Source organism: Onychomys torridus, chromosome 1, assembly GCF_903995425.1.
Source record: "Onychomys torridus chromosome 1, mOncTor1.1, whole genome shotgun sequence".
NCBI lineage: Eukaryota > Metazoa > Chordata > Mammalia > Rodentia > Cricetidae > Onychomys > Onychomys torridus.
The window spans coordinates 109,208,338-109,222,789 of NC_050443.1; the positions used below are offsets into that span (position 1 = coordinate 109,208,338).

A 14,452-nucleotide genomic window follows, 5' to 3' on the forward strand; every position below is an offset into this window, starting at 1 on the left:
TTTTTTGGGTGGGGTTGCTGAGGATTGAATCCAGGAACCCAAATGTGCTAACCATCTGCTCTACCTTTGAGCAATACCCTCACCCTAACAAACTATTCTTAGACCAAGATTCAACTTCGGTTTCTAACAAAGCTAAAAAGAATACTGGCATACCCATGCTTTTAAAGGTTTTCTTGTTATATAACTCCATCAGAAACAGCATTAAAGCTCCAGTATGAGACCTCATGGTTCCTAGACATACACATAATATAGATGTTCTGACCATGAAGTCCGTGACACGGGCGTTACTCCAATTACTCTACAATATCTCATAACCCAGTGAAATGTTAAGAGCAGTAGTGTCTCAGTGGGTGCTTATAGAGGAAAAGGCACATGTCACAGTGAACCAGAGTCACAGTTCCCCAAAACCCTGCAGTGGCAGAGAATTTATTTCTTTACTATTTAAAATGGAAACATTTTGCCAAGATAGAAATGCATGTTTTCATTCACAGTTGATAATTTCAGTGGTATTGGCACACGCTTGTGATCCCAGTTCTCACAAGGCTTGATGCAGAAGGGTAGAGGGCTTGAAAATGAACATGGCAAGTTCAAGGGCAGCCTGGGTACATAGTGAACCTATCTAAAAAAACAAAATCAGGGGCTAGAGGCATAACTCAGCAGTCAAGAGCACTGGCTGCTCTTTCTGAGAACCCAGGTTCAATTCCCAGCACACATGCTGGCTCACAGCCAGCTGTATGTAACTCCAGTCCCAGGGATCCAGTGATCTCTTCTGGCATCTGAAGGTCCTGCATGCACACGTGGTGCAGACATACACGCAGACAAAACACCCATACGCATTAAAAAATGATGAAAAAAATATTTAAAGACCAAAATCAATCTTCACACACACACAAAAACTTACTACCGCATTTTTAATTTGGGATTTGTGGGGCATTGTCCCCTTAATTTTAGATATGATCTTCTGTTCTCCAGAGAATACTAAATAAAGGCTAAAAGAAAATGTGAATGAACACTAATGAAATATTGATGTTTGTGAGCATTTCCCCCAAAAGCTTTAACTATTGATTTTTTTTTTCTTTTTTTAAAACCTACATAGTTTGACATAATTAGATAGTGATTTACTAGCTACCTAATGTGAAGTTTAGAAACCATTTTTAAGCTTGGATCGTTCAATAGATATAGAAATTGGTTAGCAACGAGACAGTTCAGCTAAAATTGTTACCCCATCCTGACTTGTTCTTCAAGTGTGTAAATTAATGTTTTCGCCAGATTCTTTCCTGGGCTGTCTGAACCCCAGTTAAGTCACCCAAGGAGCTTTTGAAAATGCTGATGCTTTGGCCACACCCCTCCCCCTTTCCCCTCTCTGGACTTAAGAAAGCAAAACCAAACAAAGAGAAGTGACTTTCCACACTTGACTCTGAGGACTGGAGAAACAGTCTTTGGTCTGGAGTCCTGGGTCAGCCTGGTCTAAGCTCCTAGGGCTCACTTTAGGCCTGGAGAATCAGAGCCTAGTGGAGAGGACTTGGGGAGCAGTTTCCTGGTTCTATCAGCATAGTTCTGTTGTGCTAGAATTAGATACCCTCACTCCTCCGTATATGAATCAGCCCACGTTGCGTCCAGATGGTCAGATACAAGGGGTAAAGGTATGCAGTGAACACCGAACACACCACACCGGACTCTTCCTTCCTCTTCTCCCTTCGCAAATGCTGCCCCTGAGAGGAATTGCAACTTGGGTAACTAAAGGCATAAACTTGTAACAAAATACATTCTGATCTTATGGGTTTTTTTTTTCTCTCTCTCTTTTTAACAGATGCTAGGACTGGCCCAAGGATGTTTTGACTACACCATTCCATACATTAAAGAAAGGATACAGTTTGGCAAACGAGTATTTGATTTTCAGGTGTATATAATGAAACTCTGTTGCCTTGGGCTTTCCCTCTTCCTGTGCTGAAAGCTGTGGAGAGAATCTGGCAAGGATGTTTAATGGGGGAGGATTAATGGGCATGTGGCCACCTTAATCTTTTCCGAGGGCAGAACCATAGTCCTTGAGGCAGCTGTTGTGTGTTCAGGATGCTGTGGTGGGCCCTGGAGAGCTGTCTCCTCACGACCTCAGAAGTTTGCCATCTCCTGAGTTCACACCCTGGCTCTGCCCCGTGTAGGTTCATATGACTTTATCTGAAATGCCTGGCACTAGAAATGTTTCAGGCTTCAGATGTTTTCAGAGTTTGGGACATTTTGGTTGACATGGTAAGATATCCTGGGGATGTGAGATAAATCTAAACAGAATTCATTTATATTTCCTATATGCCCCATATGTAGCTTTGAGGTAATTTTACACAATGCTTTTAATAATTTTATATATGAAACAAAATATCATGGGTTGAACTTTCTACTTGTAGCACCATCTTGATACTCAAAAAGTTTTAGATTTTGGAGCATTTTGAATTTCAGATTTTCAGAGTAGGACTGCTTACCCTGTACTGGCTCCCACCATTATCCCCATCCTACACAAGAGAAACTGGGACACACAGAAGATGAGTTCCCAAAGTTGTGTAGCTGCTATGATGTTCTGTGGTGGCTTCTAGTCTAGTTTCCATTTCAGTATAGCAGCACACTGTCTCAGGATAGATGAAGATGATGGATTGCTGATGGCAGCAGGAAGGGCCAACAGTGGGACAGGTTAAAGGGGGCTTTGGAATTTCCCTATTAGCTAGGAATCAGTGTATATAGAGATATATGGGTCTGGTAAACTACTGAGTATAACCATGGTAGCATTTTAGAAATTGTTGGGGTGTATGATTTTTTTAAGGGAGAAATTTGATATTCAAAATTTGATCACTGGGACTGTGGTGGCGCACGCCTTTAATCCCAGCACTTGGGAGACAGAGGCAGGTAGATCTCTGTGAGTTTGAAGCTGGCCTGGTCTACATAGTGAGTTCCAGGACAGCCAGGACCGTGTAGAAAGACCCTACCTCAAAAGGGGGGTGGGGTGGGATTTGATCATTAACTATATGAAACTTTAATGAGAGTCAGTAGGGTAATACCTCTCACCAAAGACTGGTTTTTCACCTGGGTGTGTTGCTGGCATCCTTGGCATCTCTAGCCTCCAGAGCTTTAAGGGTAGGCCTGTCACCTCATTCTTCTGTCTCTCACTTGATTATTCAGCATAGATTTGAGCATGTCTTCCATGCAATGCCTGTGTTTACAGTACACTCAGGGGACCCATATCTAGCTATCATAAGGGGTTTTTGTGTGTAGGGGGGATGTTTTTCAAGGCAGGAGGCATTCCTTTGTTACTTTTCTGCCTTGCATGGTACCTCATGTGGTCATTGAATAAACAGTACCTTGGTGACTAGTTTATTGACCCAAATGTATTTTGCAAAAATGATTATAATCTCTAAATTTGACATAAAAAGCCATTAAAACCTATAGAACAGTGACATCACATCCACATAAAACAGGAAGATTGACTAATAGGCAAGGACAGAAAGGCCAACAACAGACATGCATGTGTGCAGACTGATACAAGGTAGAAGCAGCCTTGTAGGCCACAAAGTAAGACTACTCTCTCCAGGTGGAAAAAAATGAAATTATCTTTGCTTCTTACAGTAAAGAGAGTTCAGATACATCAAAGAAATCATGTAAAAAAACAAGTTTAAACTTTTAGAAGGAAGTAGGAGACTATGTTTATGACATTAAGGTAAGAAGGGATTTTTTTAAGTGAGACATAAAAAAGATTAGTCATAAAGGAAAAGAATTAGTAAATTTTCCAAGCACAGTGGCACACACCTATAGCACTAGCATGACATGGTTAAGGCAGGAAGATTGTCATGAGTTCAGGACCAGCCTTGGGTACACAGCAAGTCGGAAGCCAGCCAGCAGTCAGGATATATACCAAAATATTATCTCAAAGGAAGGAAGGAAGGAAGGAAGGAAGGAAGGAAGGAAGGAGGAAGGAGGGAGGGAGGGAGGGAGGGAAGGAAGGAAGGCAAGCAGAAAATTTGATTACTAAATTAATTTTCCTCAAAAAAAAAAAGTCATAGTGGTCTGACAGTGGTCTGGGGGTGTAGCTTGCTGGTAGAGTGCCTGCCCAGCTTGTAGCAAAAGGCCTTGAGTTCAATGCCCATAACACAGAAAGAGATGGCATAAGTGAAGAGATATGTCATAGCAGGGAGATACTCTTTGCATAGGTTTGCAGGTGTCTATGATAGGCTTTGTGCATATCAAAATAGTGTAAATATCAAATATCACAGAAAAGAATCTATTAGATATTTATAAGCCACCCCTTGCCTGTTTTCACTCCTTTCATTTAGGAAGGCTTTTCATTCATGGGAATGTTAAGTAATTGCTTTAGTTGAGAATGTCTTAATCTTCATCACATATTACTGAAGTTATGTAGTTGACTATTCTTGTTAGACTCAAACCATGAAGACAAGGAATTCTGGCTGTGATGTTCAATGTTGTGCTTCCCGTTGCTCAACACAGAACCAGCATTCAGTAAATGCTTGAACGGCTAGATGGGTTGCATATGAAAATCATTCCAGTCTGTTGTAAACACTGAAGCTACATTTCTGAAAATGGGGTCTTTGGGGTTTGTTTCTGTTTTTGTTTTGTTTTAAGACAGTGTCTCTGGGTATAGCCCAGGCTGAACGTGATCTTGCAGCAGCCTCTCTTGTTTCTCATTCCCAAGTACTGGGGTTACAAGTATGTCCCTCCATGGCCCAACCAAGCTTATCGGACTGTTTATATCACTACCACAGTTGATGTTCATTTTCTCACTCAGTTATTCTGGTCATTGCCAGGTGCTTAGTGGCACTTCATCACTGAATAAAATTTCAGGGTGATAGTAACTTCTAAATAATGCCTTTAAAAATTATTCTTTAAGAATAGAATATAGGGGGACTGGGGAATATGGCTTAATTGGTTTACAAAAAAAAAAAAAAGACTTGCCGGGTAAGCTTGGAAACCTGAGCTCAGATAAAAGCTGAGTGAGGCTGACATGGAAGTGCTGAGGTAGGGCGTCACATCCCAGAGGCTCACTAGCCAGCAGCCGGAAGGATGCACACCATGTTCAGTGAGGTTCCTGTCTCAAAAAATAGAAAAAAGCATTAAAGGAAGACAATAGCACCCTCTGACTCCACACAAGCACACATGGGCAAATGCACGCGCACACAAACATTAAAATTAAAGATTTTTAAAGTAGAGTAACTGCTATCCTCTTTATTTTATTTTATTTATTATTATTATTATTATTATTATTATTATTATTATATATTTTTTCTGAGACAGGGTTTCTCTGTAGTCCTGGCTGTCCTAGAACTCTAGATCAGGCTGGCCTTGAACTCTCAAAGATCCATCTGCTTCTGCCTCCTGAGTGCTGGGATTAAAGGTGTAGGCTACCACCACCACCTGCCACTACTTGAACTTCTTGAACATGGGAATAGACTCACATCAATAAAATTAGTTGAAGGAAGAAAACTGGTGCTTCCAATATTCTTCATTACTTTACAGCTAACAACTTAATGTGTTGAAACCATGTTCAAAAATCAAAATCTTCCTAATTCAATCAGGCAAAGAGAATTTGAGAATTTTGTTCTATTGAGACTTAGTGTACACTCAATTTATATCATAGACATACTTTAATTTTTTAAAAGTAATTATCAAATGTGGGAGTCAAGGTTTTAAAACCTAACTTTATGATGACATTATTTAAAATTATAACAAATCGTGAAGGATTACATGAGTTTTGAAATTTTTCAAAAAAGATTCAAGAATACCTGCAGTGTATTATTTAACTGTAGATGGCAGATTTGGGGTATTTGAAAGGAATTTGGATTTCTTTGGGTTGTATTTTGAGTCTGTGAGTATTGTGTATCTTACTTGCAGTTAGAGGTAAGCTGCGTTTTGCAAATTGTCATTTTCTGACATGGGTCTGAATGTTCCAGGGGCTCCAACACCAGGTGGCTCAGGTGGCCACCCAGCTGGAAGCCGCACGGTTACTAACATACAACGCTGCTAGGCTCCTAGAAGCCGGAAAGCCATTTACTAAAGAAGCATCTATGGCCAAGTATTATACATCAGAGGTAAGCTAGAAGGAGTTATTCAGTCTCCTTTTTTTTTTTTTAAATACATGAAGTTATTAGTATTTCACTTGGGAATATTGATTGAGCTTCTTAGGTTATCCTCCAAGGGAAAAAAATGTTCTCTTTCCACTTCCTGCTGTAGAAATGGGAAATGGTAAAGCTGCTGTGGAAAGATGTATTACTTCTGTGGTGTCTCAGTGTTTTCATGATTGGTCAGTTCAGGTTGAAACACACCACCCCAAGTATATAGAGGCCTACTCTGAGTGTTGGCCTCAGGTCCATGGTTTCAGCTGGGGTAAAGTGGGTGCGATGGAAGATGTGTTCATGACAGGATCATATGAGATTTAAAGATGATCTACATTTGTAATACCTTCTACTCAGACATACCCATTCTCTGTGTACACATGGAACTATGGCAAGAGAGTTGACCTACATCATGGGGCAGGTCTCTCCCAGTCTTGAGACTGAGTCAAGATTTAGAATGTCCAACCTTTGGACGTTCTCATCTCTAGATGTATTGGACTGCCTTCATAGTTTTCCTGCAGTACATACAGCTCATGGGCTCCAGGTTGGATATGCTGACATAAGCTGACAAATGCTCATTCAACCCTTACAGCTCCTAAAATGAGAGACTACCGTGAACTGGGGTCAAGGTGAGAGGGGAAAGAAACTGGAAAGGCAAGCTAACAGTCTCTTTAATGGTGTCTCAAGGATGTCCAGAGAGAGCCTAACAGTCTCTCTCTCTCTCTCTCTCTCTCTCTCTCTCTCTCTCTCTCTCTCTCTCTCTCTCTCTCTTCCACCTATCTATCCAGGATGCATCATTCCTTAACCTAACTCCTGGGTCACCCAGCTGGTCTCGTGGTCCCTATTGCTGTCTCAAGCCCAATCTTGCTGTTGTTTTGATGTCCAGGATGTCACTTGGAACTTTTCAGTGACTTCTCACAGTAAACAGAACAATATTCATATTAATTTCTCACAATGCTATAGCAAGCAAATCCCCAAAAATTTAGTGTCCTGAAATAGGCAGTTTTATCAGCTGCCATTTTGGGAAGTCAGAAGTGTAAGATGGACCTTACAGACATCAAATGAGCCGGGCGGTGGTGGCGCTCACCTGTAATCCCAGCACTTGGGAGGCAGAGGCAGGCAGATCTCTGTGAGTTCGAGGCCAGCTTGGTCTACAGAGCTAGTCCAGGACAGGCTCCAGAGCTACAGAGAAACCCTATCTCGAAAAAACCAAAAACAAACAAATATCAAATGAACCTGTTAGCACAAAGGCTTTCTGGAGGCTCCAGGGGGAAATGTTCCAGCTCCCCAGGGCTACTCGAATCCCTGATTCTATCTTCATGACCAGTAATGTAGCATATCCGGAGCTCTCTCTTTCTCTTGGACTCCCTCTGGTTGTGTGTGGTCAGATTGCCTTCAGTGACTAGCTCTCCAGCATCCTTCCTCCTTTAGAAGCACTGTTGGGATCACATGCTCCATATCTCAATAATCCAGGTTGATTTTTGATCTCCAGACCTTTACTTAGTCCCAGCTGTAAAGCCCCTCTGTTTTCACGTAAGATAGTGCGTTGGGTTTCTAGGGGTTAGACTCTCTCTGACGTCCTTGAGGAGCCATTACAGAAGCCAGACTGCTTGCCCTCCTCCAAGGCCTGCCTGCCCTTCTAGTCTCTCCTCCCCCTCACCCTGACCCCAGTCTCTCTGGTCCCTGGGACCAATAGGCCCCTGCTCTCCCTGGAGCCCTGTACATGGGGCTCCTCAACTTGCAATACCCCCTAACTGGTGTTGTGGGGCCCAGCCATGCTCTTTCCTCAGCTCACCATCTAAATCACAACAGTTTTTCTGACCAGCTCTTCTGCTCTCTGCAGCTTATACATTTCTATGCCAATTGGTTTAATGTATGTCTCTAAATGAACACAAGGACCAAAGGGGCAGTGTCTGTCTTCTCCCACCCTCAATAGATATTGCTAATAAATGATGCCCTGTTGGCAAGCCTGTGCATATGAACAAGTCTGATTTCTTTTAAAAAACAAACATCCTGTGAATTAATAGGGTATTTTTAGAGAAATGGTGTGGAGACTTAAAAATACCTGGAACCCTTTCCACCTGCTCACAGTCATCCGTGCTCCTGAAACTGTCACTCACAGGCTCAGCATGCGCACGTTTGCAGACTTCCTCTCTCTAACTTACTTCTTGCCTCTGGTAGGTTGCTGGAATAACAACAAGCAAGTGCATTGAGTGGATGGGAGGAGTCGGCTACACCAAAGATTACCCTGTGGAGAAATTCTTCCGAGACGCCAAGATCGGTCAGTAGACTTTGGATGGTTTGTTTTGATTTGTTTTGTCTGCCACTGCAGGTGTTTGGGCTAGAGTATTTGTCGATTCTGTATTACTAGTACTTAGGTAAAAGCAGTTTTAATCTCTAAAGTGTGTTTGTTGAGTTTCTTCATAGCTGGATTTCTTCTTTCTTCGTCCTATCAGAAAAATGAATTTATATTTCTAAAAACATCAAATTTTACTTTTTTAAAAATTTATTTTATAATTTAATTTAATTTTACATATCAGCCACAATTCCCCTGTCCTCCCTCCTCCAGTGCCCCCCCCATCCATCCCCGTCCACCCCATCCACCCCCCATTCCCATCTCCTTCAGGGCAAGGACTCCCCTGGGGATTCAGCTCAGCCTGGTAGATTCCATCGAGGCAGGTCCAGTGCCCTCCTCCCTTCGCCCAGGCTGAGCATAGTGTCCCAGCATAGGCCCCAGGTTCCAAACAGCCAGCTCATGCTCTAAGGACAGGTCCCGGTCCCACTGCCTGGGGGCCTCCCAAACACTTCAATCTAATCAACTGTCTTGCTTATCCAGAGGGCCTGATCCAGTTGGGGGCTCCTCAGCTATTGGTTCCTAGTTCATGTGTTTCCACTAGTCTGGCTATTTGTCCCTGTGCTTTTTCCAATTATTGTCTCAACAATTCTTGCTCATACAATCCCTTGTCTCTCTTGCTGGTGATCGGATGGCCAAACACCCTAACTGTGCTAGAACTCTCATCCACGGCCACGCCCCAAATTGACTCTTAAAATGCCCCAGTAGACCTTCTAAGAAATCTGCCACAAAGTCCACTGTCTTCATTTCTCCGTTACTAAAATTGTTAGTATTTGCTGCTCCCGTAGTCTAATACTGTTCGTTGAAGTATGGTTCTAATTTCAGAAGGCAGCTGCCCCATCATGCCTCAGTGCTCCAGTGCTCCCCAGCAGTGGGGAGAGTAAATAGCTGCTCAAAAAGCTGCCGGGTCCTTAGAAGTGGCTGCTGGACTTAGCCACTGATGCTCTGAGAGCTAAATCCTCAACTGTTCAAAGATGATTCTAGTCCTCTACAGACCAAATGGAAAAGTGTTACCTTAGTCAGAATTACTGTGGACACTGAATCTTGTACTTAGAGCAAATGTGGGCTGATGTCTTTAGCACTCATCTCTTGCATGGCTCTTTTTAGCTGCAGGTGAACTCCTAATTGTCCTTTTCTCTCCCTTTTGTTTAAGGTACAATATACGAAGGAACATCCAACATCCAGCTGAACACCATTGCAAAGCACATTGATGCAGAATACTGATGCCTGTGGGATCCGGCCCTCTCTGGTGTCAACGGCATACCATTTCCAACTGTTGTGCCTTACTAAGTGGAGCCTGCAGAGCATTTCAGGGTTCTATTTGATGGCCCCTGTCCTGTTCTCAGACCTGGCTTTTGTTCCTTTCTCTTTCCAGTCTACTCTAAAACTATTTTAAGCTTCTGTACACATTTATATTTCTCATCCTAGTTTCTGAGTATACCCAAGTTTCACTGTACCGACATCCGGGGAGATGAAAACATTTGAAGTATTGGAATTGCTGACAGAAATAGTCACTTTATATTCCTACTAAATCTTTGTACTGTGGTATGAGCCAGAGGAACATTTGTTACAGTGGGCAATTTTATTCAATACTTTATAGGATTCAGTGGTAAGTTGCTAAACAAGATAGAAACCGATCATTTATTTGGGAAATCAAGAACTCCTAGTTCTAATATCAAAGAAATAGTAGAAAATAAAGATGTAACTTATAGGCCATATAATTGACAACAACAAAAGCCCAAAATGTTATTTTAACCAACAAACGCAGCATGTTTGGCTGCTGTCACTGACCTGAATGAAGGCTGCAGTACATGATGGCTTCAGCAGCACAGCTGAAAACATGGCCCTGTGTTAGTTTTCAACTACGAAGTTTAAATAAAGCTGGGCGGTGGTGGCACACGCCTTTAATCCCAGCACTCAGGAGGCAGAGCCAGGCAGATCTCTGTGAGATCCAGGCCAGCCTAGTCTACAGAGCAAGATCCAGGACAGGCACCAAAACTACACAGAGAAACCCTGTCTCAAAAAAAAAAAAAAAAAAAAAAAAACACAAACAAACAAACAAAAAAGTTTAAATAATTTGGCTTAATCATCTGAAAACATTCAGGTATAGTATTCATTAGATCATGCACTATTTTTCAGTAGTATGATTTATTTCTGTGTTTTAATTATTTTTCCCCTCAAACTTGGTTATCGGACTTTATCCTAAATAGTAATTAATTGAGAAATTCTATTTTGGTTTTAGTGATTCTCAAGAGATATATTTTACCCCCATAAGGAAATAACATCACAATCTCATAAGGAATAGAGAGCAGGAGACTAGATAATCTGAAAAGGCACATTCAGTGTAAGTATATGTCGTCATTTACATAGTATATTAAGTATATAATAATTTTATATTTATGAAGACAGAGATCTATATTTTACAATGCAAATGACAAACAGGCAGAGCCTAATCAGTTATCCAGCTGGTGAAGCCATTGATCAGTAGCAGGGATTTTTAGTCCGGAGACCCTCTAGCTGCAGATCCTGAGTCTTTGGAGAGAGAAGTGGGCACTAGACAAGTGAGTTTCATGTTTCCTGAGGAATCACCACAAATTAGACGTGGAAAATGCCCCAAAGCTCATGCAGTTGCTGAAAATAACCATTACTGCTAAATAGAAAGTATTTTAGTGCTTTTGCAGAAGGATAATGTTTATTAAGAAAACCTGACATTTTCTGAGTGATTTTTGCTTTGCACAGTCATGTTTATTGAGCTAAATTAATTTCCACAATGCAAATCATAGTTAAATATGCAAGGTTGTGTAAATACAGTTGAGATAGGAATTCCATTAAAACAGTAAGAAGAAACAGGACAAATTTAGACCTTGAATCCAAAGAGATAAAGTCTACTTGACTTTCAAATGGGAAAAGATGAAAGCCCCTTATCCAGTCCTTTCAGAACAGAAAGACAGATAGGTCTGATAAGAAAAGCAAGGGATGGGTACAGTGCCCTGATGGGGATCACACTCCTTTAACTTCTGTGGTTGTGTGAAAGTGGTAGACTTACAGATAGTGAGTCAGTATGAGTAAACAGAGTTCTACCTTCTCCAGAATGAGAAACACACGGTGTGTGATAAACCGTGTCCTCTTAACTCACAGCACCAGAAACACTCAGTTACATATCTGGACTTTAAATGTGTCCAAAGAAGACTGATTTTGTATATATATCTTGCACATGTTCACAAAGAATAGTTAATATGCATTAGTAATTAGTACAATTAACATACGAACTTGCCTTCTTCTGTTAGTGAGTTCCTGTATTGTTTCACCAAAGAAGATGTTTTGGGGTCTACTCATATTTCTTCCATTGCGGTTTTTCTTTTGATTTCTGTGACTTTGTAATCTGTCATGAAACTATGTACTTTGAGTTTGTATTGTGTTCCTGTAGGGAACCTAAAGCTGTTTGTTCATTTGGGAACTGAGATGACCTGGGGCACAGGAGATAAGGAACTGACCTGAGGTTTACAGGTGGAACTGGTTGCCGAGTTTGCCTGCTTAGAGATTTCGCTTTATCACATGAGAATCAGTAAAGGAACCAATGCCAAGAACTTGATGATTGTGGAAGTTTAAGCCCAGAAAGACTCTAGACAACCATAAAGGTAGCTCTGTCAATTTAAAAGTGAAGAACTCTTAACCAAGGTTGCTTTCTCAGATCCTCCATCCACGGACAAAGACAAGAATTCAGATAGACTGACTCAAATATCATGTTCTTCCCATTACCAAACACAGTCATTGCTCAACAGGTCTTGGATTTTGTCCTTGTTTTATTTTGTTGTTGATTTATTTCCAGTTTAACTGATAAAGAATGAACATGTCAGTAGTGTTATGATTGATCAGTCACGTGCCAAAGGCTCTTGACCTATAGCAATGATGTCAGATTTGAAGATGGCTGTGTGAAATCTTTTGGCATCACTGTTATACTGGTTTTTAAAGAAATACCCTGCAAAGTATTTGTGCTGACCTGTCATAAAGTGAAAGTTCCATTTTAACAGTATGTATCAGATTATGCTCACTGTTACAAAATCAGTGTCCTATGGGGAATGAAAAGATAAAGCACTAAATTAACTGAAGAATCTTGCCGCTAGAATAAAGTACGATTGTCACATATACACATGATGATTGAATGTAGTCTTCCTGAAAGGCAGACACAACACCTGTGTCCACCATGCCAATAGCTCTCTTCTCAAGTAAGCCAGTTTTGTTTGTTTTCAGAAACGAGGTCTTGTAATATAAACTAAGTTTAAATTCATGGTGCTAAAAAATTGTCCCCCAGAGGACTTTTTTTCCCCATGGTAGCTCCCCAGTAGAGAGGCCACTGCTTTTGAGTACATCCTCCCAACCCAGATATTGTCCAGTGGATATGTATGCCAGTGTGTTAAAGGAGGACGTTTCTAAATTTATATTACTGCACTTTTTACTCAGGGATCCACCCCAGTACAGAACCATAGGGGATTTCAGCTTGTGTGTTCCTTATTCCAACATCAGTTTCGAAATCTAGACACTGGTAAAAAAATTTTTCACTCAGAAATGTTTTTGTGGTTGCTACATCGAAGGTATGGTTTCTGGGCTACCATTACAAAGACAATGGTCCCTTATTTAAAGGTGTGCCCATCTCAGTGCCCCTTTTGTGTTTTCATTAATGTATATTCACAAAAACATTGAGCAGAAAAGTGCCATTTTCGGTCCTATGAAGGGCAAGTGCTTCGAAATGATAGCAAGCACTTAACACCTTTACTACATCCCAGCTGTCATTCTACAGCTAAGAGAGAGGGTCACACTGTGTGCCCCTGACTGTCCTGAAACTCACTTTGTAGACCAGGCTGGCCTCAGGAACTCAGAGATTCTGCCTGCCTCTGTCTCCTGAGTGTTGAGATTAAAGGCACGTATCACCATGCCAGGCTCCATTCTACAGTCTTGACACCTGCTAACAGCAATCCCTGAGGTGGCTGCTCTTGTATCTTATACTGATAAGGAGACTGTAGCATAGAGAGTTTAAATGGGGTGTGCATTGGGTCATGACCATAGCAGGATTTCAGGGGAACCTGGCTGCTGAAGGCTCTCCTGCTTTCATCCCTTGGAATCATCTTCAGGGGCTTCCCAATCAAATGCCACTGCTGATTGGTCCTTCTTATCTAATCATCCTGCAGAGAAGAGGTTCAAATCCTTTCAGACTAAGAACAAAGCCTGCAAAGTTAGGTAAGCAAGTATGGTTGGGAGTGTGGGTTTGGGGCGTGTGGCTGGGCAGAAGCATTTGCTTAGCATATGAGACATGGGTTCACTCCAGTAAAGGTGTGGGTAAACAGGACGACAGGAAGACAGCAGTTAGAACAGCAAAGGTTGGAAAGGACACGAAAGAACGCCAAAGTGTTACCTCCTGGGTTTGGCACAAATAGATTGTACGCCATGTTTGACTCTTGAACTGAAAGACCGTTTTAAGGAGGCAGTCACCAAGAGCTATCCTAGGCTATGCTCAGAGGGCATGATAGAAATCCAAGTGCTAATTACAGGGTGTTTGAATTACAGTTATCTGTATGGATAGCTCACAATAACAGTCCTATTACAACTTCCTTAAAAACAAAATTAGCCAGGAAGTGGTAGTGCGTGCCTTTAATCCCAGCCCTCAAGGAGGCAGAGGCAGGTGGATCTCTGTGAGTTCCAGGACAGCCTGGTCTACAGAGTGAGTTCCAGGACAGCCAGAGGTATGCAGAGAAACAGAGAAACCCTAACTCGGTAGGGCTCAGGATGTAGCTCAGTGGTAGAATATTTGGTGTATGCAAGAGCCTGCAGGGAGAAAAGGGAGGAGGAAAATATGGTAAATGGGAAAATATAACATGAGTGATGGGAATAATAGCACACAGAATACTTTTTATAGATGCAAGTGGGTTGGACCTGCTTATTAAAAAGTGTTCAGATAGTCTGTTGTAGTGGCACACACCTTTAATCCCAGCACTTG

General features: G+C 41.6%; 1 protein-coding gene across 1 annotated transcript in view; it reads left to right on the forward strand.

Moving 5' to 3' along the window:
• The window catches only part of Acadsb (acyl-CoA dehydrogenase short/branched chain), a 39,191-nt gene extending 28,806 nt beyond the window's left edge, over window positions 1-10,385 (forward strand). The window contains exons 8-11 of the mRNA XM_036176431.1: window positions 1,811-1,900; window positions 5,946-6,083; window positions 8,289-8,388; window positions 9,614-10,385. Coding sequence (XP_036032324.1) covers window positions 1,811-1,900; window positions 5,946-6,083; window positions 8,289-8,388; window positions 9,614-9,684 — 399 coding nt within the window. The 3' untranslated portion in view covers window positions 9,685-10,385. The remainder of the gene's footprint in view (window positions 1-1,810; window positions 1,901-5,945; window positions 6,084-8,288; window positions 8,389-9,613) is intronic.
• The last annotated feature ends 4,067 nt before the right edge of the window (window positions 10,386-14,452 follow it).